The sequence below is a fragment of the Eschrichtius robustus genome, chromosome 8, assembly GCF_028021215.1.
Source record: "Eschrichtius robustus isolate mEscRob2 chromosome 8, mEscRob2.pri, whole genome shotgun sequence".
Classification (NCBI taxonomy): domain Eukaryota; kingdom Metazoa; phylum Chordata; class Mammalia; order Artiodactyla; family Eschrichtiidae; genus Eschrichtius; species Eschrichtius robustus.
This window is the reverse complement of record NC_090831.1, coordinates 116267030-116291071: the sequence shown is the minus strand read 5'-3', so window position 1 is coordinate 116291071 and position 24042 is coordinate 116267030. Positions and strand designations below refer to the sequence as shown.

At 38.4% G+C, this 24042-nt stretch overlaps 1 protein-coding gene across 2 annotated transcripts in view; it reads left to right on the top strand.

Moving 5' to 3' along the window:
• The window catches only part of KDM7A (lysine demethylase 7A), an 80916-nt gene that overhangs the window by 52699 nt on the left and 4175 nt on the right, over positions 1-24042 (top strand). The window contains exons 8-18 of one of the 2 annotated variants that reach the window (XM_068549564.1): positions 3327-3414; positions 4694-4800; positions 7918-8009; positions 10309-10398; positions 16628-16837; positions 18380-18504; positions 18718-18872; positions 20141-20238; positions 20731-20879; positions 21046-21254; positions 22569-22654. In XM_068549564.1, coding sequence (XP_068405665.1) covers positions 3327-3414; positions 4694-4800; positions 7918-8009; positions 10309-10398; positions 16628-16837; positions 18380-18504; positions 18718-18872; positions 20141-20238; positions 20731-20879; positions 21046-21254; positions 22569-22654 — 1409 coding nt within the window. The remainder of the gene's footprint in view (positions 1-3326; positions 3415-4693; positions 4801-7917; positions 8010-10308; positions 10399-16627; positions 16838-18379; positions 18505-18717; positions 18873-20140; positions 20239-20730; positions 20880-21045; positions 21255-22568; positions 22655-24042) is intronic. The other variant, XM_068549565.1, reaches the window with a different exon arrangement.

The following is a 24042-nucleotide window of genomic DNA, read 5'->3' as shown; positions in this document are numbered from 1 at the left end:
TCTTTGTGCCTTAGAGGGCTTCTCTTGTAGTTAGGACTTGTTTTGGCATTGTGTTTTATGTCATTTGCCTTCACTTTTATTTTTATTTAGAAAAATTCATATACCATAATACTCACCCTTTTAAAGTGTACAATTCAGTGGTTTTTAGTAGATTAACAGGGCTGTGCAACCCTACCCCTATCTAATTCCAGAACATTTCATCACTTCAGAAAGAAAGCCCATGCCAATTAGCAGTCACTCCACATTTCCCCTCCTCTGAGCCCCTAGCAACCACTAATGTGCTTTCAGTCTCTGTGGATTTGCCTATTTTGGGCATTTCGTATATAATACGTGGCCTTTTGTATCTAGCTTTTTTTGTTAGCATCATGTTTACTAGGCTCATCCATGTTGTAGCACTTATCAGTGTTTCATTGCCTTTTATGGCCAAATAATATTCCATTGCATGGATGTACCACATTTCATTTATCCCTTCATCAGTTGATGGACATTTGGTTTGTTTCCACTTTTTGGCTCTTATGAATAGTGCTGCTTTGAACATCTGTGTGAAAGTTTTTGTGTGGAGGTTTGTTTTCATTTCCCTTGGTTCTATATACCTAGTAGTGGAATTGCTGGGTCATATGGTTTAATGATGTTTAACTTTTTGAGGAACTGCCAAACTGTTTTCCTAGTGGCTGCACCATTTTACATTCCCACCAGCAATGTACAGGTGTTCCAATTTCTCTACATCCTCACCAACACTGTAATTATCTTTTTTTATTTTTGTCATTCTAGTGGGTGTGAAGTACTTGTATCTCATTGTGGTTTTAATTTGCATTTCCTTAATGAGTATTGATGCTGAGCATTTCTCTTATTGGCCATTTGTATATCTTCTTTGGAGAAATGTCTGTTTAAATCCTTTGCCCATTTTTATGTTGGGTTGTCTTTTTACTGTTGAGTTGTAAGCATTCTTTATATATTCTGTACACTAGCCCCTTATCAGATATATGATTTGCAATATTTTCTCCCATTCTGTGGGTTGTCTTTTCGTTTTCTTGATAATGTCCTTTGCATAAAATTTTGATGAAATTCCCTTCAGTTTTAACTGGTCAGCTCTACATTGATGTCAAAGGCCCAAGCCTGCTGTAAGAATCTGGGCAGCTGTCCTGGGGCAGTTAGGAGGCAATGAGTCTGTTTTGAGGGACCCTAGGAAGGGATTGAGTACCAGCCTTAGCTGTAGCCTCAAGTATAGGTATCAGGTCTGTCATTTTGAGACGTGACTAAATGCAGGGTATGGACTTTCCAGGTCAGTGGTTTTGAGAATTGTGTTCTTCTGATTTTGATGACCTTAATGGCTACACAGTTTGCAAGGATCTGTTACAGGCCCTGCTTTCTTACCTTGCCTCTGGAGTATATAATAAGAAGTATGTGTTGAGCAAATGAATGAATAAATGCCTAGAACTACCAGAATTTATAAATCTAGATACGTATCAATATTTTCACTGTGAATGGGGTAAGCTCCTCCCTTAAAGCCCCTCCCTTAATGCCCCCCAAAGCTCCCTTTTATAACAAATATTTTGTTACGCCCGCTTCAAAAATCTTGAATTCACATTTATCATTAATATAACCTCCTGCACCAGTAATTCCCCCCCCAATTGATGTAATGACCTAATTAGAATATAAAGAAGAAATTAAAAGTAATTTATAATAAAACACCATTTTACAATGTCCCTGCTCAGGCACAGCAGCATTAGAAGTCAGGATGATGCACAGGCCAGCTAGCCAGTACAGGTGTGTAATTGGTAGTTCAAAGTCTGTAGCTTTGGTGTGGATTAATGGTTCTCAAACGTCATTGACCATCAGAATCACCAGGAGGGCGTATTAAAACAGAGTGCTGGGCCTTAACCCCAGCGGTTCTGATTCAGTAGCTCTGGGGTGGGCCTGAGAATTTGCATTTCTAACAAGTTCCCGACTGAGGCTGGTGCTGCTGGTCTGGGGACCACATTTGAAGAACTGCTGCCATAGATAGTGTGATTTTTTTTTTTTTTTTCCCCCCCAAGGTAGTTGGCAACTGATATACTTCCTTCAGTTTACAGGCTACCTAGTTGTATTTCCTGGAAAATTGTGCCAAAACCATGTAAAAGATCCTTGTTTCATATGAATGGAGTTATAGTTTCTGGGCTCAGACAGTTAATAACAGATTTTGTACCTATCTGAATGCCCAGCAGAAATTTGAAAGTCCTGACTAATGGGGGACAATTTCTTACTGTGTGGAAGTGTCCTGCATGTTGCATCCCTGGCTCCCGCTCACGAAATGACAGTAGTGCTTCCTGATCACTGTGACCAAAAAAGCCCACCAAACTGTCCAGATCGCACTCTACAGGCGGTACTGCCTCCATTGAGGACCACTGATCTACAGAATTTGAAGCCAACAGAGACTTCAAATTTGTGATTTCAGGGTCCAGCTCAAGGCTTTTGTGCCTTTGAGCACACACGTGGTCACCACTTGAAAGCCAGTCTTGGGGGGGAGTCTTTTGATACTGTGTTACAGCACAATGAGGGATCAGAATATGAAAAGTATAAGGAAAATGGGATCTGTCTATTTTAACAGTCAATATTTACATGCAAACGTATGTGTGTATATTTATTTATGTTTATATGAAGTCTTTATGTTTGGTCTACGGACCTTTCTTTCAAAAGTTTAACATCATCTCAGAAATGAGCCTCACTTTGAAACATTTTTATGGGAAAACATTTTGACTTTGTGGGAAAATATCATTTTGATTGCCAACATTTATATTTATAGGACCATAACCCTGCCTAATGAAATGTGGGTGATCTACTTTTTCTTTCTTAGAGGAAGGTCCCAGGTTGAGTTCCACTGATCCTCCTCTGCTTGGTCCCTAAGGACACTTGTTTCAGGATGACACTAGGGAGGCAAAGCGCCCAGCCAATCCCATTGTTCATTTAATGAAAACGTGCTTGCCTCACTCTAACCAGATTTGACTTGTCTCAGAGTAAAATCTTTAATATAGAGTAGATTGTGTTTTTAAACTAAAAAACTGAAACAGCAACAACCACAAAAACCTTCACCTATCCTGCACCGTAATTTTGTCTAATTCGGTCAATCCATTTATCTTAAACACAGCGCAGAGGCTGGCATATAATAGGCATTTAATACATATTTGAATCATTGACCCTCTAGATGGTAATAGACATTAGCTTCTCTAGCACTGAAGTATGAGGTAAACTGATTTTGATATTTTGTGTTTCTTAAAACAGGTATATATCACGTTTGTGTGGTTTGAATATTGAAAAATCACTGATTTATATACTTTTAACCATTTCAGGGTGGATTCATGCTGTGCTCACTTCTCAGGACTGTATGGCTTTTGGGGGGAACTTTCTGCACAACCTTAACATTGGCATGCAGCTCAGGTTTGTGTCATCAGTATTTAAAGGATCTTTTGTCCTTTCTTAAATAGGACTTAGTTCTAAAAGTCAAAAAAAAAAAAAAAATTCAGCAACATACTTAATTGAGATCTCATGGAGGTAGGCCCTGAGAAGTTTATTAGGAACTTTTAACAAAAGTATTGTCTTAAAATTTTGACAGGAGAACACCTTGATGCTTTTCTAATCTAAAACAAAAAGAATAATTTATTCAATTTGAGAGTAGACATCTCCCCAAATTTCAAAATTTTGTAGAAATGGATAGGCTCCCCTTTGGCTATTTTTACAGTGAGGGAATTGAACTAAAACCAGTCAGACTCAGGTGTGACATATGGTGCTGGGGCAGAGCAACCCTAAGTTAGGATTGTTGTCAAAACACCTGCTTTAATTTTGCCGTGGTAAAGGATTAACAGCTATTTCCCCTTCTGCATGAGAATTTGACCTTTGGGTAATAACTTCCCCTGGTAGCCTAATGAGAGAAGAATGTTACTAGGCAACATTGCTTATGATAAAATGATTCCTGATTGATAAACCACATCAGTACTGGCAGAACTAGAAATACCTAGTAGGAAGCCGTGTCTTTGGGCTCTCCTGAGTGTGACTGTTATAACTTGGCATGCCCCTGGGGAGCCCCGGAAGCCATGCATCTGTGGAGTTATTACAAGAGATTCTGGCTCTTAGGGGGGTATGAAGCTTTAAGCCCGGGCAGCTCCCACACTTGCCAAGTGCGAATCTTGATTCTTTGGACCTGAGCTGTCCCTGGGGAAAGACGGCTCCTGGCTGTGTGGACTGTTGCAAGGACTCCCACGGAAGACTCACCCTGTGGCGAGCTGTGGTTTCCGTCTTCTCACCTTGACCCTTGCCAAGTGTGGTCCTGAGCTTGAATGCTTAGTAGAGCCTAAAGAAAATGCCATGAGAGGGTGTTGCAGTGCTGTCCAACACAGGGAGCTGGTTTGTAAACACATCGTTCTATTTATTATAGTGGAACCCTTGTAAAATTCCTTCTGTTAAAACTAGGCTACAGATCCCAAGGGGTGATCTTTTTGAAGACCAGTGTAAATTCTTCGGTATCCTGTCAAATCTGTTAAGGGCGGACCTGAGTAAGATCATAGCTCAGTCTTACCCACGTGTGGTGGTGTTGAGCGATGTGCACTACTTGATTGGTCTTACACGTCGTGGGCTGCTTATTTTAGTTAAGTTGGTTGTCTCCATTTAACTTTGAAATGCTAATATTAATATTAAATTTCTTCAACTTTTATTTATTTAGGTGTTATGAGATGGAAAAAAGGCTAAAAACACCAGATCTTTTCAAATTCCCTTTCTTTGAAGCCATATGTTGGTTTGTAGCCAAAAACTTGCTGGAGACCCTAAAAGGTAATAAATAATCTGTACATTTTGTTGTTTCATATGATGCATGATATTTCTAAATTCACTAAAAGCCACTCATAGAAAGAGAGGTCCTTTTTAAAATGTGGTCTGGCTATTGTCCCTATTTTGTTTTTTAAATGCATGATTTTCCTCTGTTCAGAAACTTTTTAGCAAATTAGCAAATCTCTAGTCCGTAGGCATAAAAATCAGATATATGAAAAGCTGCATCAGAACCACACAGGTAATATTGATAAATGTTCCTTTCACCGGGGACTCTAGTCATCTGCACACATTATCAGGCACGTGAAAGTGCCTCACTAACAAAAATGCAGTTGAAGCCAAGGGACTGTTACCTAGTATTTGTTTCCAAACATTTGCTTTTAAAAAGTCGAGGGAATAATTTTCATGTCCTGAGTGAATCAGGTGGTGTCTGTGCCATTACCATTATGACCATTATCTGGCCAGTATAAGGCACCTGTTAGCACAAACGAACTAGTGTCAGGCTATGCATGTATAGTTGAAGAAAAATGGTTCTTTTCAAGGGAGGGGGGAAATATGTCCCTTTAAACTTGAAAGGTACCTCTTTTATGTGGAATTTCAGATTTTGATGTTTTATTACTGGTTTAATAATCTTTGAGCAGTCAAGTTGGAGACTCACTGTAACTTCCACTTTTATCTATTTTTTGCTTTTTGTGCACTTATGCCCATGAAAATACAGTCCATCTGGTTTTTGTGTTGTCTAACTTTCCTAGTCAGTTTGCCAGTAGTGCTACTATTTTTTAAAAATTATTTAATTAATTTATTTATTGGCTGCATTGGGTCTCGTTGCTGCACGCGGGCTTTCTCTAGTTGCGGCAAGTGAGGGCTACTCTTTGTTGTGGTGCGCGGGCTTCTCATTGCGGTGGCTTCTCTTGCTGCAGAGCACGGGCTCTAGGTGCGGGGGCTTCAGTAGTTGTGGCATGCGGGCTCAGTAGTTGTGGCTCGTGGGCTCTAGAGCACAGGCTCAGTAGTTGTGGCACACGGGCTTAGTTGCTCCGCGGCATGTGGGATCTTCCCAGACCAGGGCTCGAACCCGTGTCCCCTGCATTGGCAGGCGGATTCCTAACCACTGCACCACCAGGGAAGTCCCAGTACTACTGTTATAATTAGCTCCCAGAAGAAGAGATATAAACAGATTAAACTATAAAGTCTAGTCTAAACATTTGGGGTTTTTCCCCATTTAAATGTTACACAAGAAGAAAAGGTAAAAGGAAAAAAAACAACCAATAACTTATTTCTCAGGATGGCATGCACGGATTTAAACGATAAAAATCATTTATGGTTTCTTTCCTTAAAAGGGGGGCTAGGGAAAGCTCACTTTCTTTGGAAGGAAAGAGCAGTAGAACCCCATCTCACACCTTGTAGCACTGTGTAGAGGTAGGTGTCTTGACAGTGGTGCAGCTGTACAGGATGGAGGTGGGATCCCATGGATGGAGAGGAGTAGTGTTCTCGCGTATTTTTCTTGGCTGCGGGAATGTCACAGTAGACCCGTAGAGTTGCAATATATGATTTTCAGTAAAATACTGGACAGTAAAGTTCATAGTCTCCTATTCAAGTAGAAGCCTGGGAAAATAGGAGCACTTATAAAAACACTTAACAAATGTCCTTATTTTCTGGAAATAGAACCCAATTACTGAACTCTCCAGATAAGAGATTGGCAATTCAATATTCAGAAAATTCAGAACACTTTTTCCATCTTTCTCTTCTCACTAACACATACATGTACACACACACACACACACACACACACTGACACACTGACACACATACACACCTGGGGTAATGCTTTTTCCTTAATGTCTAAGAGGGGCTCATCAGTCGACTTTTTAGAACTGAAAAATGTATCTAAAAGACAAAGTCTTGCTGTTCCCCTTGCAGCCACAAGCAGCAAATTGTTCAGTCTTAAAATAATGATTTAACCTTTGTTTTAGGCCATTGAGAGTCAGAAATATTGAGGTCTGACTGAAAACATGAACCTATACATTAAAAACCTAAAAAAAAAAAAGATTACTGTAAAAGGATATTTGTAGGTGAGGTTTTAAAATGTTTTCATTTTGTCAGCTATATCAGTACAGGCTACCTGGCAATATTAGTGACTCAGTCTGGTCCCACTAAGGCTAGAGCCAGATGACCACTATACCAATTGCCATTGTCTTAGGATTCATCCTGGAAGCAGGAATGGTGGTCTTGTTACCCCACATTATGTTGTTTTTTTTAATCCCTGACCCTTTAACTTTCTACTATGGCCTGTTATCTTCCAGCTCAGGCTGTTAATAAGGTTTATATGATGGGTTAAATAAGTGTGGATTATATGAAACTCTTAACTGTGTTTAGTGTTAGTAATAATAAAACAGTGAACCAATTTTGGGTTCATGTAAGTAAATTAAACACTGAGCAGAAGTGAGATCTTTTGCTTTTGTTTCACCTTACCTGAATTTTAGACTGCATCTAATATATTTTGCATGAGTTTTAGATAACCAATTTGGTTTTAAAACCCAGAAAAAACAGTTGTGTGTATGTGTATTTGCCTTTACAGTAATGTGGTATGTCATGCCCATAGTCAATTGTGTAGGTCACACACTGCATACACATACTCTCTCATACAGTTCAAAGAATTACACAGCTATCACTCAGGTCAGCTCTACCCAAAGTAAGCAAAAACAGCCTTGCTGCTGCCTTAGAGAGGCCCAGTTATTTTTCCCATTGCACCCTCCTCCTTCCCTTCTAGAGAGAACCGCCATCCTGACTTTTGTGAAATCCTTTTCTTCAGTTTTATCACTGTGTCACTAACTAAAATAGTTTAATTTTGTCCATTTTTAGACTTCGTGTGAGTAGATTCCTACTGATACTCTTTCGTGACCTGTCTTTTACTCAGCATTATGTTTGTGAGCTTTCTTTCAACTGGAGCATTTAGTACAACTACATTTAATGTGATACTGTTTCTTTTTCTTTCTCACATTTTCAACTGATTGTTTATTATTTCTCTGTTAACTTGTTTGATATTTGGTGGTTACTCAAAACCTAAAGTTAATCCCTTTGTCACAGAACACTTAACTCCTTTCCCCCTCAACTTCATTGCCACAGAACTGAGAGAAGATGGTTTCCAGCCTCAGACTTACCTAGTGCAGGGAGTGAAAGCGCTGCATACTGCTTTAAAATTATGGATGAAAAAAGAAGTAAGTAGTTGTCTTTGGTGAAATAATTGTTAATTTTTACATGGCAGGGTGAGGAAAACAGAGTCCTTATGTTATTTTGGGGTAGTAGAAGGAGTGGAAATCATGCTTTAAGTACAACCTGCATTTTATTGGACAGTATATACAAATGTGCTGGTTTATGTTTATATTTATGAGAATGAAGTACCTAGGTGTTTCTTTAACCTCAGAAAGAAAGTAAATTTGAGTATATCTAGGATATTGACTAAGAAATGAACATGTAGATATAGAATAATAATATATAACTTTGAGCTCACATAGTGTGCTAACCACTGTGCTTAGTTATATCCATAAACTCATTTACTCTTCAAAACAACTATATGAGGTTGGGGTACTCTTGGTATCCCCATTTTACATATGGGGAAGCTGAGGTTCAGAGTTTAAGAACTTGCCCAAGACAACTGGTGGAGCTAGGATTAAAGCTCAGTCTCTGTGTTTGCAAAGCCTATGCTGTTATCCCTCTGCTAGTCTTATGTAAGAACGAAGGAAAAGAGAGGTCAGGGTTCAAGCAGGAGATTTCCATTTTTCCCTAAAATGTGGTCTAGTTTGCATCTGAATCCCACCACCTCTAAGAGGTCATCCCAGGTCTCCATTTGGAAGCAGTATGTCTTTTCCTTATGCGTCCATAGCGTATCTCTTGTGCCAGTGGACTTAAAAAGTAATGTCCATAAAGTAATGTGTCCATGTCCTCTTGTCTAAGTTTATAAGCTCTTGAAAAACAGGGACTTTCTCATCTTCATTTCCTTCCTGGAACTTTACACACAATGTTTTAATAAATGATAAATAGTTGAGCTGATGAAAATACATTCCCATGCTAATTTCTCAAATGTCCACCTGAAATAAAAATCCCCCTCTTAAAAGATATTGGGAGACAGTAATTAATAGGTTACCCTCCCAATAATTTTATGCTCCCTTTCACTTCATTGCTGCATATCCATTAAGAGTAAGGGCACTGTGGAAGCATTCAGGAAAATAAAAATCATGTCTTCCAATGTCAAAGATGTCATCATCTAAACGACAAGTAAAGGCATAAACAGATTACAAAAGTATATAGTATATAAAAAGATAAAAACGAAATAAAGGATATGTTGCAAAAACCATGTAATTCTTTTCCTTCTGAAGGCTGTAGACAAGTTGTTCTCAAACTTGTGTGTTTATCAAAATTGCCTTTAGAGCTTTTTAAAAATAAACTCCCTGCTTCTTTCCCAAGAGATTCTGATTTAATTGATCTGGGGTAGGATCTGAACCTCTGTTTTTAACAGACTTTGTAGGTGATTTTGATGCACAGTAAAACTCATCAATAATACATACTATTAATTCATTGCATTTGAAGTGCCCTTTTGTTTTTTGTTTTTTTTTTTTTGAAGTGCCCTTTTAAAAGCACGATGTTTGCAGTTAACTGTAAACCTTGCTCTAAGATGAGAGGTAGCTTAGCATAGTGGCTAAGAGCGTGAACTCCGGAGTCAGAGGCTTGGATTCAAGCCTTAGCAATGCTGCTAATAAACCGCTAACCTGTGCTTCAGGCCCTCAACTGTAAAGTGAGAGTCCTAATAGTATCTCTATCATAGTGTTGTTGAAAGGATTTGTGAGTTAACACTCGTAAAGTACTCAACTGTATCTTGATGTCATTAGTTTGTTTTAACAAATTATGCTAAACCAAGGAGAGGATGTAAAGCAGAAGTAACAATTAGTACGTTAAGTGCGCCTAAAAGGTCAAAACTTTCTTAGATGTACAGATTAATATTTGGAAATAGACATAATAAATAATGACAGCAGTTTGCAGTCCAGTAGATATGGTAACTCACCAATTAATTCCTCTTTCCTGTGGATGGGATCTTTTTCCTATTTCGCTTTCGATGTGAAAAGAAAAAAAACTTTGCGAATTAGACTTCCCATGAGAAACTAGGATTATTTTAGTGCCTATGTTCCCCCTGACAGATCCTTACGTATTATGAATTAAATTTAGTTAGTTTCTTTACTAATTATAGTAGTAGTTAGAATTACAGTAGGCTTTGAGGTGTAGAGTCCATATAGAACAAAATTTACAGTAAGACAAGTCCATTTTTAACTCAAGGTAAGAGGATTTTATGAGTTAATAAGGATCTCCTTAGAAGATATGAAACCAACCATATGAGCTCTGAGACCTGACTTGTGGGTATTTGGCCTTGTCTGTAAAATCTAGAAAATTGATTCAGTAAATTAGTTTTTACATCTTAAAATGTAAGTAACTTTGGTTGTCTTATCTTTGTTAATCCAACTACAGCTTGTATCTGAACATGCCTTTGAAATTCCAGACAATGTTAGACCTGGACATCTTATTAAAGAACTTTCTAAAGTAATTCGAGCAATAGAGGTAAGAGTAGAAACTATCATCTAAATGCCTGGTTACTATCTGCTTTGAGAAGCAGTTGGATCTGCCACCACACTACAAACATTGGAAAGCCCTGACACTCTTAGAAGAAATAGAATGCACTGTGTCTTGGAAGGAGTCTCAGGTTTTCAGGCTCCCAAAGTCCTACGGAGAAATCTGGAGTATTGTATCATAGTGAAGTAATAAGGAAGCAGTTACCAGGTTACTTCAGGTTCTTTAGGTTACTCCAAAAATAAAAAAATACAGCATAAACAAAACTTTCAGATCTCATTCATTTCTGCAATGCAGAGATGAATACATGTTAAGAAATGAAAGAAAGAGAAAAGGTAAGATGAGTAAGAGCTGGGTGAAACTGAATTGGAAAGAAGGATGACACAAGTAGGGTAAGGCAAGGAGATCCACTTGACTGAAAATATTACAGCAACTCGGTTAGGTAAATGCCCTTTGATAAAAGCCCATGAGGTCTGAGATTAGGTGTCTTAATTTATTAATTAGGAGCTATTCTAGGTATTAAAGAAAGGGGGTTTTAATTAAAGTAATTCTTGAGGAAGGTGGTTCTGTTAGTGTCCAGCTTGAACTGAAAGGAAATTAAGTGGAGGAATGGCGGCTAACTGATACAGCTCAGATTAGGGCTGTGTTTGGGGAATGAAAAAAGATGTACGTCTAAGAAATATTAAAATGTTGGGTTTAATATCCTTGGATAGAGTATTTCATGTAATTCTCAATATGTTCAGATATGGTAGGAAATTATTTTCTGTTTTTGAAGAGCTGCATATAAATGGATTTTTAAAATCAAAAGTCACATATTTAATTTATATATTTATGGATAAATATATAAATGTCATATATAATAACAACCAAAACTAAGAATAAACTCAATAAGAAAGGTGTAGGTCTATATGAAAAAACTATACATCTTTACTAAGAGAAATAAAACTATAGTTGAATAAATGGGAGTGTCATTTCTGAAATATGTCAATTCCAAATTAGTATTACAAATTGAAAATGGTAAAATATACCTGGAAGAATAATTGGACAAAAATAGTCAACAAAGTGTTTTTTTTGTTGTTTTGGGGTTTTTTTTGTTTTTGTTTTTTTAATTGGAGGGTAGGGAGTACAGAAGGAAGCAAAATGGCAGTAGAAAAATGTACAAAGAAAAATATAAACAGGTATTTCACCAAAGAAGAGATAGAAATGGCCAATCCAATAAAAATATGAAAAATAGTCTCAATATGTGAAAAAGTATTCAAGTACATTTTGCCGCATAATTTATGATTTCAAATGATCATTTACCAAATTGGCAAAGATAAAATTCTTTATTTTTGTGCTGCTGGTAGGAAGTGTAAATAGTTCATGCTTTCTAGCTGGCATATCCCTTGACTTAGCATTATTTTAATAAAGTAAATAGGAGGAATCCAATTAAACTTTCTACATGACCATACCTGTTTACCACTATCACCTCTTGGAACCAAAATGATAGTAAAAGAATAAAAAGCAATATCCCCTGAAGACAAAGAGAATAATAGAGATGAAGACGCCAACAAAACTTGGGAAGCTGGAAAGCAAATGTTCAAGTGGTAACTGACTTAACAGACCAGAGAGAGCTGAAACCTGTGTGGGCAATGGGAGAAGACCAGAGCAGATCTTATTTGTACAGTAAAACCTTCAAAAAGTTTAGCAATCAGGGAAACTAGGACCCTCAGAATATGAGAGTGGAGGTGGGGTTGAAAACAGGATTGATTAAAGGTCTATTTAAGAAATAAATTGACCTCCAGATCCCTGCCTTAACATGTGCAAGAAACTAGAGATTTAATTTTTTAGAGGTTGAACTTGAGACTGGACTTTGGCCACTGAACCCAGCTGAGGGAGATGGGTACCGTACTGAAAACAAGAGGATTAAGTGACAATCTACATAGTGAATGATTCTTCTTCCATGTGGCTCTCCCAAACACTGGCAGTCTGGCCTGTACCTCCCAGGCCAAAAAGAAGATCCACTGATGTTGACAATTTGAAACCTTCAAATGGAACAACCCGGATTCCTGTAGTGAAACCCATCAGTTGGTAAAGCCCCACTCACACAGAGCTCCCAATTAGCTTTTTCCTTTTTACATACAGTGAAATGCACAGATCATGAAAGTACAATTTGAGTTTTGACAAAAGAGTATACCTGTGTAACCCTTACTCCAGTTGAGCTAAAAATCATCTGCATCACCCCAGAAGGTCATTTCTTGCCCCCTTCTATTCAGTCTTTGACTATCATAGCTACCACTCTTCTGACCTCTCCTGCTATATCACAGATTAATTTTGCCTATTTTTGAATTTCAGATAAAGGCAGTCATACAGCGTATAGTGTTTTTGTGTCTGGCTTCTTTAAACATAAGGCTTTTGAGATGCATTCATGTTGCATGTGTCAGTAGTTCTTTTTCATTGCTGAGTAGTATTTGGTTAAATGAATATACCACAGTTTGTTTTCCATTCTTCTGTTGATGAATATTTGGGTTATATGCAGATTTGGCCATTATGAATAAAACTGTTATAAGCAACCTTGTGTGTCTTGTGGTAGATATATGTTTTTGTTTTTCTTGGATAAATACCTGGGAGTAGAGTTGTTAAGTCATAGGGTAAATGAATTTTTAACTTTATGAGAATCTGCCAAACAGTTTTCCAAAGTGGTTGTACCATTTTACACTCTCACCAGTAATGTATAGGAGTTGTAGTTGTTCCATATCCTTGCCAGTAAGTATTTGGTGTTTTCAGTCTTTTTAATTTTTGCTATTGCAGAGAATATGAAATGTTGTTTCATTGTGGTGTTAGTTTACATTTTCCTGAAGACTGATGATGTTGAACACCTTTTTGTGTGCATGGCTGTCTGTATATCTTCCCTTATGAAGTACCTGTTTGAAGTTTTTCCCCATTTAAAAAATTATGTTGTTTTTATTATTGATTTGTAGAAGTTTATTATATATCCTGGACACAAGTTCTTTGTCCTTTGGCATGCATTCATTCATGTATGTACGGATGATATATATTATATATGAGATATATACATATATATAATAGTAAATATTTACCCACAGCCTATGGCTTATCTTTTCATTGTCTTCATGGTGTTTTTTGTTTGTTTTTTTTTTTTAACTTTTTTCCCCTTGAGATATAGTTCGTATGAAAAATGGTGTCTTTTTATGAGCAGAAATTTTTAATTTTGAAGAAGTCCGACTTATAAAATCTTTTTCTTTTATAAATAGTACCTTTTTGTGTGTCCTAAGAAATCTTTGCCCACCCAAGGTCTTGAAGATACTTTCTTTTTTTTCTAGAAGCTTTTACATTTAGGTAAATGGCCAATCTTGAAATTTTATACATAGCATAAGGTAAATTAAGGCATTATTTTTTCCCATATTTTTATCTAGTTTTCTTAGCACCATTTCTTGAAACAAGTTAGCTTTTTAATGCTTCCCTTTGAAAATGCATAGAAAGCCAAGAAAAGTTTTTAAGACAAAGACCAAAAATAAAAGATAAAAAGGGGAAAAAAAAGTATTCAGAAGAAACAATCAATAAGCAAGTAAGTCTTCAGCCCAAAACCCAAACATAACTGATTCCCTGAAGAGAGAAAAGAGTAAATAGTACTGCCATGAAAAAAGAACAGGAAGCTTTTAACAAAGGAACATTCAAAGAAAAAAGAAAAGGAGCTCTTGGAAATTAGAAATAAAATAGAAACAAAATTTAGTAGAATGGTTGGAAGATAAAGTTGGAAAAATCTCTCCTACAGTTAAAAAAAAAAAAAAAAAAAAGACAGAAATAGGACAGAAAAATTAGGTTGTTTTACACAATCACTGTCAAAATAATATGAGTTCCAGAAAGAGATAACAGAGAAAACAAGATTATCAGAAGAATAATCAAAGAAAATGTTTTAGAATTCAAGGACACACCTTCCCAAATTGAGAACTCTACAGCATGCCTGGTACAGTGAGTGAAAAAAGACCTATTCAGAGGCACACTTGGTCACATTTTAGAATACATGTAATGAAGTATATCCTAAAAAGCATCAAAGAAGGAAGTATGGGTCATATACAAAGAACTGGGAATGAGAATAATATCAGATTTCTCAACAATAACATTACAGACTAGAAGGCAATAAAGCAAACTCTTTAACATTCTGGGATAGGAGGGATGCCAGCCTATAGGTCTGCGTTCAGCCAAGCTGTAAGTCAAATATGATGGCAAAGATGTCAGAGAGGCAAGGTCTCAAGCAATTTACCTCCATGTTCCCTTTCTCAGGAAACTCTTAGAGGATGTGCTGGGAGGGAGTAAACCGAAAAAGGAGCAGCCCTGGAATTCATTCTTCCAACAAATACTGAGTACCTACTATGTGCTGTGTCCCATCAGGAATGGGCATAGAGCAGTGAACAAAACAAAGGCCCTGCCCCCGTGGAGCTTAGTAGGAAGAGGCTGGCCGTAAATATTTTAATGTCTCAGGAGTAAAGGAGTGCTCTGAAGAAAATAAAGGAGCGGAAAAGGGTAGGGAGTGACAGCCAGAGATGGGGGGGTTGGGGCGGGGGTTGCAGCTTTATGTGGTAGAATGGGAGCAGGTCGGGAATGGCCTTTGGTATCACGTGCAGGCCCAGAGTGCAGCTAGTCCAGGATGGACCAGGAGAATGAAAGGCCCCATATCAGTTGTTGATCTGAAATTCACATTTAACTGGGCATCTTGTGCTTTATCAGGCCTTCCTGTCTAGGAGGTCTGTCTCCAAAGAAAAATATAAAGATTGATAAATTACTTAATGTGTTTGAATGTTTGCATTCTTCTAGTGGGAATTTGGGGATCAATTAGTGATAAATACATAGGAAACAAAACAGATGGAGATGAGGCAATTATAAACTCAAGGGAAAGTCAAAGGATGTAAAAGAAAGTAGAGGTAATAGTAGTATGTTACGTGGCACTGGGTTGTAAATAATTTTCATTGAGTCCAATTTAAATACTGAATAGTGAAGGAAGAGAAAGTGTGTGTGCCTTTAGGAGAGGTGTGCAAAGATTAAGACTTTATCTTGCATAGTAGGGATTCAATAATGTCTGAAGCTGAAAAACCAAGAAATAACAGTTTAAACATGTTCTTTCGACATTTGGAGGCAAATAACTGAAACAACAACAACAACAACAACAAAACAGCTACAAGAGTTGGAAGTGCGGGGTATATACGCCAAAGAATTGAAAGCAGGGTGCACACACATGTTCATAGCAGCATTATTCACAGCATCGAAAACGTGGACGCAACCCGGATGTCCATCGCAGAGGAATGGATGAACAAAATGTGGTATATACATACAATGGACTATTATTCAGCATTAAAAAAGAAGGAAATTCTGACACATGCTACAACATGGATGAACCTTGAAGTTACTGTGTTAAGTGAAATAAGCCAGTCACGAAGGGAGAAATACTGTATGATCCCATTCACATGTAGTTCCTAGAGTAGTCAGATTCATAGAGAAAGTAGAGTGGTGGTTGCCTGGGGCTGGGGCTAAGGAGGAGTGGGGAGTTATTGTTTAAGAGTTTGAGAGGATTAAAAAGTTCTGGAGATGGATAGTGGTGATGGTTAGACAACAATGTGAAATGTACTTAATGCCACTGAACTGTGGCATTTTACACTTTAAAATGGTAAATTACGTATACGTCACCACATATATTATGTGGTACAAAATTCTGTGTATGTTACTACAATGTTTAAAAACTTGCAAGTTGTTACCTCTGGAGAAAGCGAATCAGATGGGGACGAGTAGACTGCACTTTTCATGATATGCTTATAGAGTTTTAATTTTTAAAGCTACATAGATGTGTGACTTTGGCTTAAAAAGCACTTATTGCTTTATGCAATTATGTATGTGAAAGAATTTCATCATAGGGAAGACCTGGAAGCAGCCTAAATAACTGCCATTAAATATTAGGTCAATAAATTATGCCATATCTCTACAGTAGAGTACGACACAGCCTTTAAAATGATATTGAAAATCAAGGAAATACGTTCACAGTATATTACGTGGGGGAGAGAAGGGGAGAAGATCTCAGCAAAGCTGTTCAAGTTTTATAATTTGGTGTTTTCTGTTTATATGATTAAACGGAACGTTTTTTGTTTTCTGAAATATTTTTATGGCTGATGATTTAGTCAGGTATATCTGTGGGCTTGTCATAAAAATACCCTGGATTTCATTCTTAAAGGAGGAAAACGGCAAACCAGTTAAATCTCAGGGAATTCCTACTGTATGTCCAGTTTCACGGTCCTCAAATGAAGCAGCTTCCCCACACCATTCCCGGCGAAGGATGCGGAAACTTCGAGATCATAACGTCCGAACTCCTTCGAACCTAGACATCCTGGAGCTGCACACGAGGGAGGTGCTCAGAAGACTGGAGATGTGTCCCTGGGAAGAGGCAAGCTTCCGTTCCATGGGCACACGAGAGACTTGGTCGTTTCTGAAAGGCCTTCAGAAGGACTGTAGAAAGAGAACAGTCCGGCCGTTCTTGTTGTCTGATCTTTGCTTAGTGCTGTAGGGGTCAGCAGCGCTTCTGCTCGTGGCAGGGACAAGCTTCAGTGTAGAAGTAGGACGAACAGATCTCATCTGTTTGCCGACACGTTTACTGAGTGCTTACCAAGTGCCGCATGCTCTTCTAGGCTCTGGAGAAGATACCAGAGTGAGCATAACCTAAGTCCCTGCCCTGCTGTAGCTTCCATCCTAGCTCAAGTTGGCAGGATCGAAGTCAGAGACAGATATTAAAGTAATATAATTTCAGACAACAAATGTTATGAAGAAAGAGAGCAGTAGAGCCAGAGAATAAAGGGGCTCGGGTGGCTGGCTGCTTTAGCTAAGGTGGTCAGAGAGCCTCTCAGGTGGGTGCATTTGGATGCCACTTACATAGCCGAAGAAGTCAGATGGATACACAGGCTTGAGGAAGAGTATTGCAGGCAGAGGGAAGAGCAAGTGCAGAAGGCCTTTTCCTGGCCCAGCAGCAGCAGCATGGATGACTGTTAGGCTGGGGGTCTGTTAAACCCATGACTACAGTTTGAGAAGTGATGGCCTAATGGACAAAGGGGAGAAGCAGTGGGGCAGTAATGAGCTCAATGTAGGGCCTTTGTAAAACGTGCTAATGACATGTGGTGAGATCCATATCATCCATGATTTTACATCTTAAGTAGAAGATAATTTAAAATGAATAAGATAGCAGTATCTCTTAATTAACATATTTAAAGAAGCTATATAGAAATGAAAACTTCCTTAAATATTTTAAATTTTATATAATTATATTTATACCGTTTTAAGCTTTTGTTGTTCTAAACCGCCTTAAACCCATAGCCAGCTAGGAGAAGATTTAGCTTATTATAAAAGGTTCTATTTATTATTAAAGAAAAATATTACCATAAAAAGGAAATATTCTTTATGTATTGAAAACCAGCTACTGTTGTGCCTTTATGTCACCCGGTGGCCTTTGTTCCTGGTGACAGCAGGGTGATGACCTGTAAATTGCTGGGAGTGTCTGGTGGGAAGACTAGAGATTAGGTCAAAGGTAGGGTGACTGGAAAGGACCCAGCGGCTAGCACTTCTGCGGGGAGAAACAAGGCAAAGAGAATTCAGATACATGAAAGCAGTACTTCTCCAGCTTTTCAGTTTTTCAGCTTTCTGCAAGAGTGAAATGTCTGAATTCACTTGATAAGAGATTTTATATTCTGCGTTATAGAATGTGTTTTATAGTTACTGGCCCTACAGAAAGGTGAACCAGATTCATGCTTTGGTTTTAGGAACCATTTAGTTTTCTTGCCACACCACTACAAATGCCCTAGCCTCGAGGCCGCCCAGCACCCTTCAGCATGCAGGGCTTGGGTGGGGGGGGAGGTGGTGGGTGGTATACAGTTCTTTACTTGTCAAGCCGGCATATTTGAGGGCGGAGGTTAAGTAAGTTCTGTTTTTATACTTTAAGGACATTTTGAGCTCTAAACTGAATGGAAAATTCAACAAACATCTCCAGCCATCTTCCACGGTACCTGAATGGAGAGCGAAAGATAATGATCTCCGATTACTGCTGACAAATGGAAGGATAATTAAGTATGTGAAGTAGATCAAAGTATCCAACAGATTAGTTTTCAGTGGATTCCCTCTGTTCATTTAATCCCTGGTCCAGACCATTACACAACTGCCTGAAATATGGGGAAAGTGTCTTAGTTCTCTATTTTCTCTGTAAATTAAGGAGGGTTTAATACCGTTTGGCTACATGGTTGCACTGTTTTCTGACTCGATTGTTTTTCCCACTGTATACAGGGATGAGAGACAACCCTTTGCAGATCAGAGTCTTTATACAGCAGACAGTGAAAATGAAGAGGATAAGAGAAGGACAAAAAAGGCAAAAGTGAAGATGGAAGAGAGCTCAGGAATAGAAGGGGTGGAGAATGAAGCGTCTCAGAAACCACTTAACAGTATGTTTGTTTTAGTGGTCATTTTAAAGGTCTGCTCGTTACCAATGTGCTAATAATATGTAAAGTAACTTGCTAATTTTAAAGTGCTTAAATCAGTAGTAGGATTACAATTTCTGTGTCCCTGATACTCTTTTGAGAAGTCTGGAGCATTTCTGAGTCGTCTCTCCATCAGGGTAATGCCAGATGTGACCACCAAGTGAGGGGTGGCGCCCAGGGAAGGTGGTATTAGTGACGAGGATGTCGCCGGCCAGTGACACCCTCATCTAGTGACAGTTTTTACAAGAGTCACATGAAGCTCATGCATCTTACGGGCCTCTACTCCAAATAATAAAATAGGAAAGTTGCAAGTTTAATCCTATTTTTGAGATAATCTTAGCTAACATACATATGGTTTTCAGAATTAGGAGACATATATAACTGGCTGATCTGAAGCTCTTAGTAACCCATGTACTGTTTTATTTGATTGCCTGTTGACAAGAAGGCCTCTACTTGGTTATTAATTGGTCATCGTCAGTGTGATGGATAGTGACTCCTCCTCCTCCTCGAGGTCTTTCTTCTTTGAATGAAGTCTTCATTTTCTCAACACTTTTCAGGGCCTCCATATACCCTTCTATCTTAAAAAGGAGTTAAATATTTTAGTACTTGATAAGTAAATGTTCCAGGTGATTAACATTTTTTAATCCATGTTGAATACCTCAGTCCTGCTAATTCTGGGTAAGTTTGGTATTGCTGTAGTTGCTGGCTCTGCCTTTGTTCTCGAGTCTGGGGAGAGGCAGCCAATCAATGGAATTCATCCCACAGTTGTTGAGGAGTGATACCGGCAAGAGAGAGGCAGGGCTGGAGCCTGGTTCAAGCTTGTTGGATTCACTGTCTACTTGAATGTGTCTTAGGCTTAGGAGAGTTTTGTTTTGTTTTGTTTTCTGTTGAGAGAAATAACGCACAGCGGAAAGTGAAAAGCATCTTGCAGCTAATTTTAGTGTTAGAGGTTTTTTTCTGGAAAGAAATATAAAATAGTCAACCCACCCATATAAGGATTATATCACCATATTCAACAAATACCCCAGATGTTTTAAGAATACACGTTAATCTGTATCTTGGTCAATTAGGGAGATGGTCCATGGGGGAAGAATGAAATGAAGACAATGAAAGCACTGAGAAAAGGACAGAGCAGGCGCGGTTGAGACATCTCACAAAGCTGGACAGGCTTTGGATGGCACTTTATTCAAATTCTAATGACTCTATTTTTCTCTCATCATTTTCCTTCTCAGGGTTTTTAACAAGTGTGAAATCAGAACTCAGGAATCGATCATCAGAATATTCTGATATTTCTGATTCAGAAGACTCTGGACCTGATTGCACCGCACTGGTACGCCTGGAACCCTTAACTTTTAAAGTTATGTGACAAAAAGATGAACACCCACTTTCCTTTACCTAGGAGGAAAGTGAATGACAGCTTTCCCAAAGCCTGTGTCTCTGACCTTTGTGGCACAGAGCCTTCTCTGCAGTGATAATTATACACACACGTCCCATCATGTGACTCTTTACATCTGATCGACATAGCTTTTGTCTGATTTTGGAAAGGGTGGAGGGAGATACTGTTCTCATGTTTCTCGTATTTCTCATAGGTTATATTTCATTTTGCCTTAAAGAAAACCTGTACTATGTGTTTGTTTTTTTTTTACTAAGGAATTATGTTACTGTAGTTATTAGAGATTTTCACTTTTTCGTATGAAATACAGAAATCATTACAAGATAATTAAGACTCTCACTTTCCCTAAACGGATAAAGTGTTTCTGGTTAGTTTGTACAGACCTGTTCAGATTTCTTATATAGATTTGCCTCCATTTAATTATCTCAGAAAAATAACTTTACCACTGAAGAGTCTGAAAGTTCAGGTGATGAAAAGAAACAAGAAATTACATCAAACTTTAAGGAAGAATCTAATGTGATGAGGAGCTTCCTTCAAAAGAGCCAGAAGCCATCTAGAAGCGAAATTCCAGTTAAAAGGTAGGCATGCTGATGATGGTAGTCTTATTATATCGTGATATAAATGATAGGAAAACGTTTGTTGCTTTGTTTTGTTTGGGGTTTTGTTTTGTTTTGTTTTAAATTTTACCAAAAATTTTATTAGAATTAAAAAGGTTCTTGTCTTTTTTGCTGATCCGCCCTTTAGGGAGTGTCCTACCTCGACGAGCACAGAGGAAGAAGCTATTCAGGGCATGCTGTCTATGGCAGGGTTGCACTATTCCACGTGTTTACAAAGGCAGATACAAAGCACAGACTGCGGTGGTGAAAGACACTCTCTCCAGGATCCCAGCAGCTGCCACAGCAGTAACCATGAGGTTAGGCAGTTGTATCGCTGTGATAAGCCAGTGGAAAGTGGTAAGAAACATAAACTATAAGTCTCTGAAAAATAACATATAACCCCCACCTTAATAGCCCTGTCACCCTAGTTGAGGTTAGAGATTATGAATAAGAACTGTTTATTGCACATCTTTAGTTGGAAATGGTGTTAAGCATATTGGCAAAAGAATACATAATGTTGACAAATGTAAGATGCAAGTATAAGAACTCAAAATGTAAATTAATGGATTAAGAGTTGTGTTCACTGGCTGTCACAAGACAGTATTGTTTCCCTTTTATAAGTCGGTCAGAGTGGAGGGAATGTTTTGGTGTCTTAATTGATGTGCTAAGTTTGAACAATCAACTCTTTTTCCTTTTGTGGAAGCAAGTTTTGAACTGTTTCTGCTTGAGGATATTCTCTCTTACTTGAAAAGGAAGTATTAGGAAAGAGAGAAGACTTGGTGGCATTATCAGTGATGCCACACAGTGTTTTCTTCTGTCTGCCTTTAGTGAAAAATTTTATTTCCCTAAAAATCTGAGGAGGATTGCGGAGAAGATGGTACCACATTAAAACTGAAGTCTGTTGTAGACATTGTGTTCATTCCCACCCAGCTGTGTTAACTAAGTACCAGGAGCTTGACATTGATTTCACTTAATTCTCGAAACAACATTTTGGGTGTATGTAATGTAGCTTTAACAGGTAAAGGAAAAAAAGACTTAGTGGACTTCACTTGCCCATTCTTACATAGCTGTTCAGAGGTTGGAATTTGAACCCAGGACCAGACCGTTTGATCTCAAAATCTTTGCTTATTGTATAAGAGGAAACTGAGGTTTAAAGAGGTTAAGTAACTTGCCTTAAGATGCATTGGTAATGGAAGAACTTAAATTCAAATCTGGGTTTGTCTGTCTTTCCACTATACCATTCTGTCTCCCTGTAATCTCTTTGTCCCTTGAAAAGAAAGCTTCTATGGAAATGCTGCCAAATTCAGGCAAACATATGCCTTTATTCTATATGGGAAAATATATTACTTTTAGAGAAAGTATATTGCACTTGGTTTTACATCTACAGCAGATGGCCATAGAATTTGATCTAGGTCCTCCAGCATCTGGCACAAAATCCTGCCATAGAAAGACAGTCATTGGGAGAATTGAAAGAATTAACATGTTAGATTGAGAGCTGGTGACTGTTGTTTTTGAGAGGGAAAGGAGTGTGGTGAAAGTATATGAATAAAGAGTTAGTATATTCATTTTAAGATGTCAATATAGATTTACTTTCAATTTTAAGTAGCAGGCTAACTTTGTTCTTTATGATCCAGTTTGTGCGAAGATCATTTAATTAAAACTTCTCTTTAGGGTATCATGTCAAGACTGAAGATCAAGACTTGAGGAGTTCTTCCTGGATTAAACAATTTGATACAACTTCCAGATTTAATCGTCAGGTATATTCAAGGTTTGAAACGTTAAAATAGATTGTCATTGGCGCTCTGTTTTTGCTTTCTTTTTTTAAGCTGCAACCAGTAATCAACCACTAGACCTGGAAAGCTTAAAAATTGCCATTAAACGCACATTTGAACAGCTATCCATTTTTAGGGATTCTGATATAATGACTGATGAAAGGCTTATGGATAGAATGTGATCTGGAAAAGAACAGTTTATTTAAGAAAACAGTTAAAAGCTCCTGGCTGCCAACACCTTTAGGTTATGTCTGGCTAGAATGAAAGATGAAAGGAAAAAAAAAGTACCACGAGGATCCTTTTAGTCTCTGACGTTGTTTGTCAGATTTTTTTTTTTAATGTTATTTTATTTATTTTTGGCTGCGTCGGGTCTTAGTTGCGGCGCACGGGATCTTTGTTGAGGCGCGCAGCTTCTCTCTATTTGTGGCGTGTGGGTTTTCTCTCTCTAGTTGTGGCGCGCAGGCTCCAGGGCGCGTGGGCTCTGCAGTTGTGGCACGCAGGCTTAGTTGCCCCGCGGCCTGTGGGATCTTAGTGCCCTGACCAGGGATTGAACCCATGTCCCCTGAATTGTAAGGCGGGTTCTTTACCACTGGACCACCAGGGAAGTCCCTGTCGGATATTTTTAGATACTAAATTTCTTTGAGAATTTGATGACAGTTACGGATTCTCTTTGCAGAAAAATGTCCATCATAAATATGACTTGTGCTTACATTTTCTCATGGTTTGTGCCCACCCTCACCCCAGACCATTCGTTGACTCCAGATTAAGAGCCCCTGCTCTAAGAGAAGGCACTTGATGTCTTAGGATCCTGGTGTATGAATGCTTATACCAAACAAAACAAACCCAAAATACCTTTTAAAAAAACCAAAACTTTACCAGTAGCACCATACAAGGAAAGCAGTATGACCTTTTGCTGCAGACCTTGGGAAATGACAGCCGAAGAAAGAATCAAAATTCTCGTGGCAAAGTGGAGTCCTCAAGCCTCCCCAACCCCAAGCATTCTCTGAGTAGTAGAAATATGGGTAGTTTTTATGTTCTTCGCTTGGCTTATCTATATTTTCTAAATACTTATCAATCACAGTTATAATAAGAAAAAGAACCAAGTTATTTTTTCAAGGCAAGTACAAGTTCTTTTAATGGAAGGATATGCTCCAGGGTCAAAGGTCAGCTAAGAAATCCCTGAACTATTAAGAATTCACTTATTCGGGCTTCCCTGGTGGTGCAGTGGTTGAGAATCTGCCTGCTAATGCAGGGGACACGGGTTCGAGCCCTGGTCTGGGAAGATCCCACGTGCCGCAGAGCAGCTGGGCCCGTGAGCCACAATTACTGAGCCTGCGCGTCTGGAGCCTGTGCTCCGCAACAAGAGAGGCCGC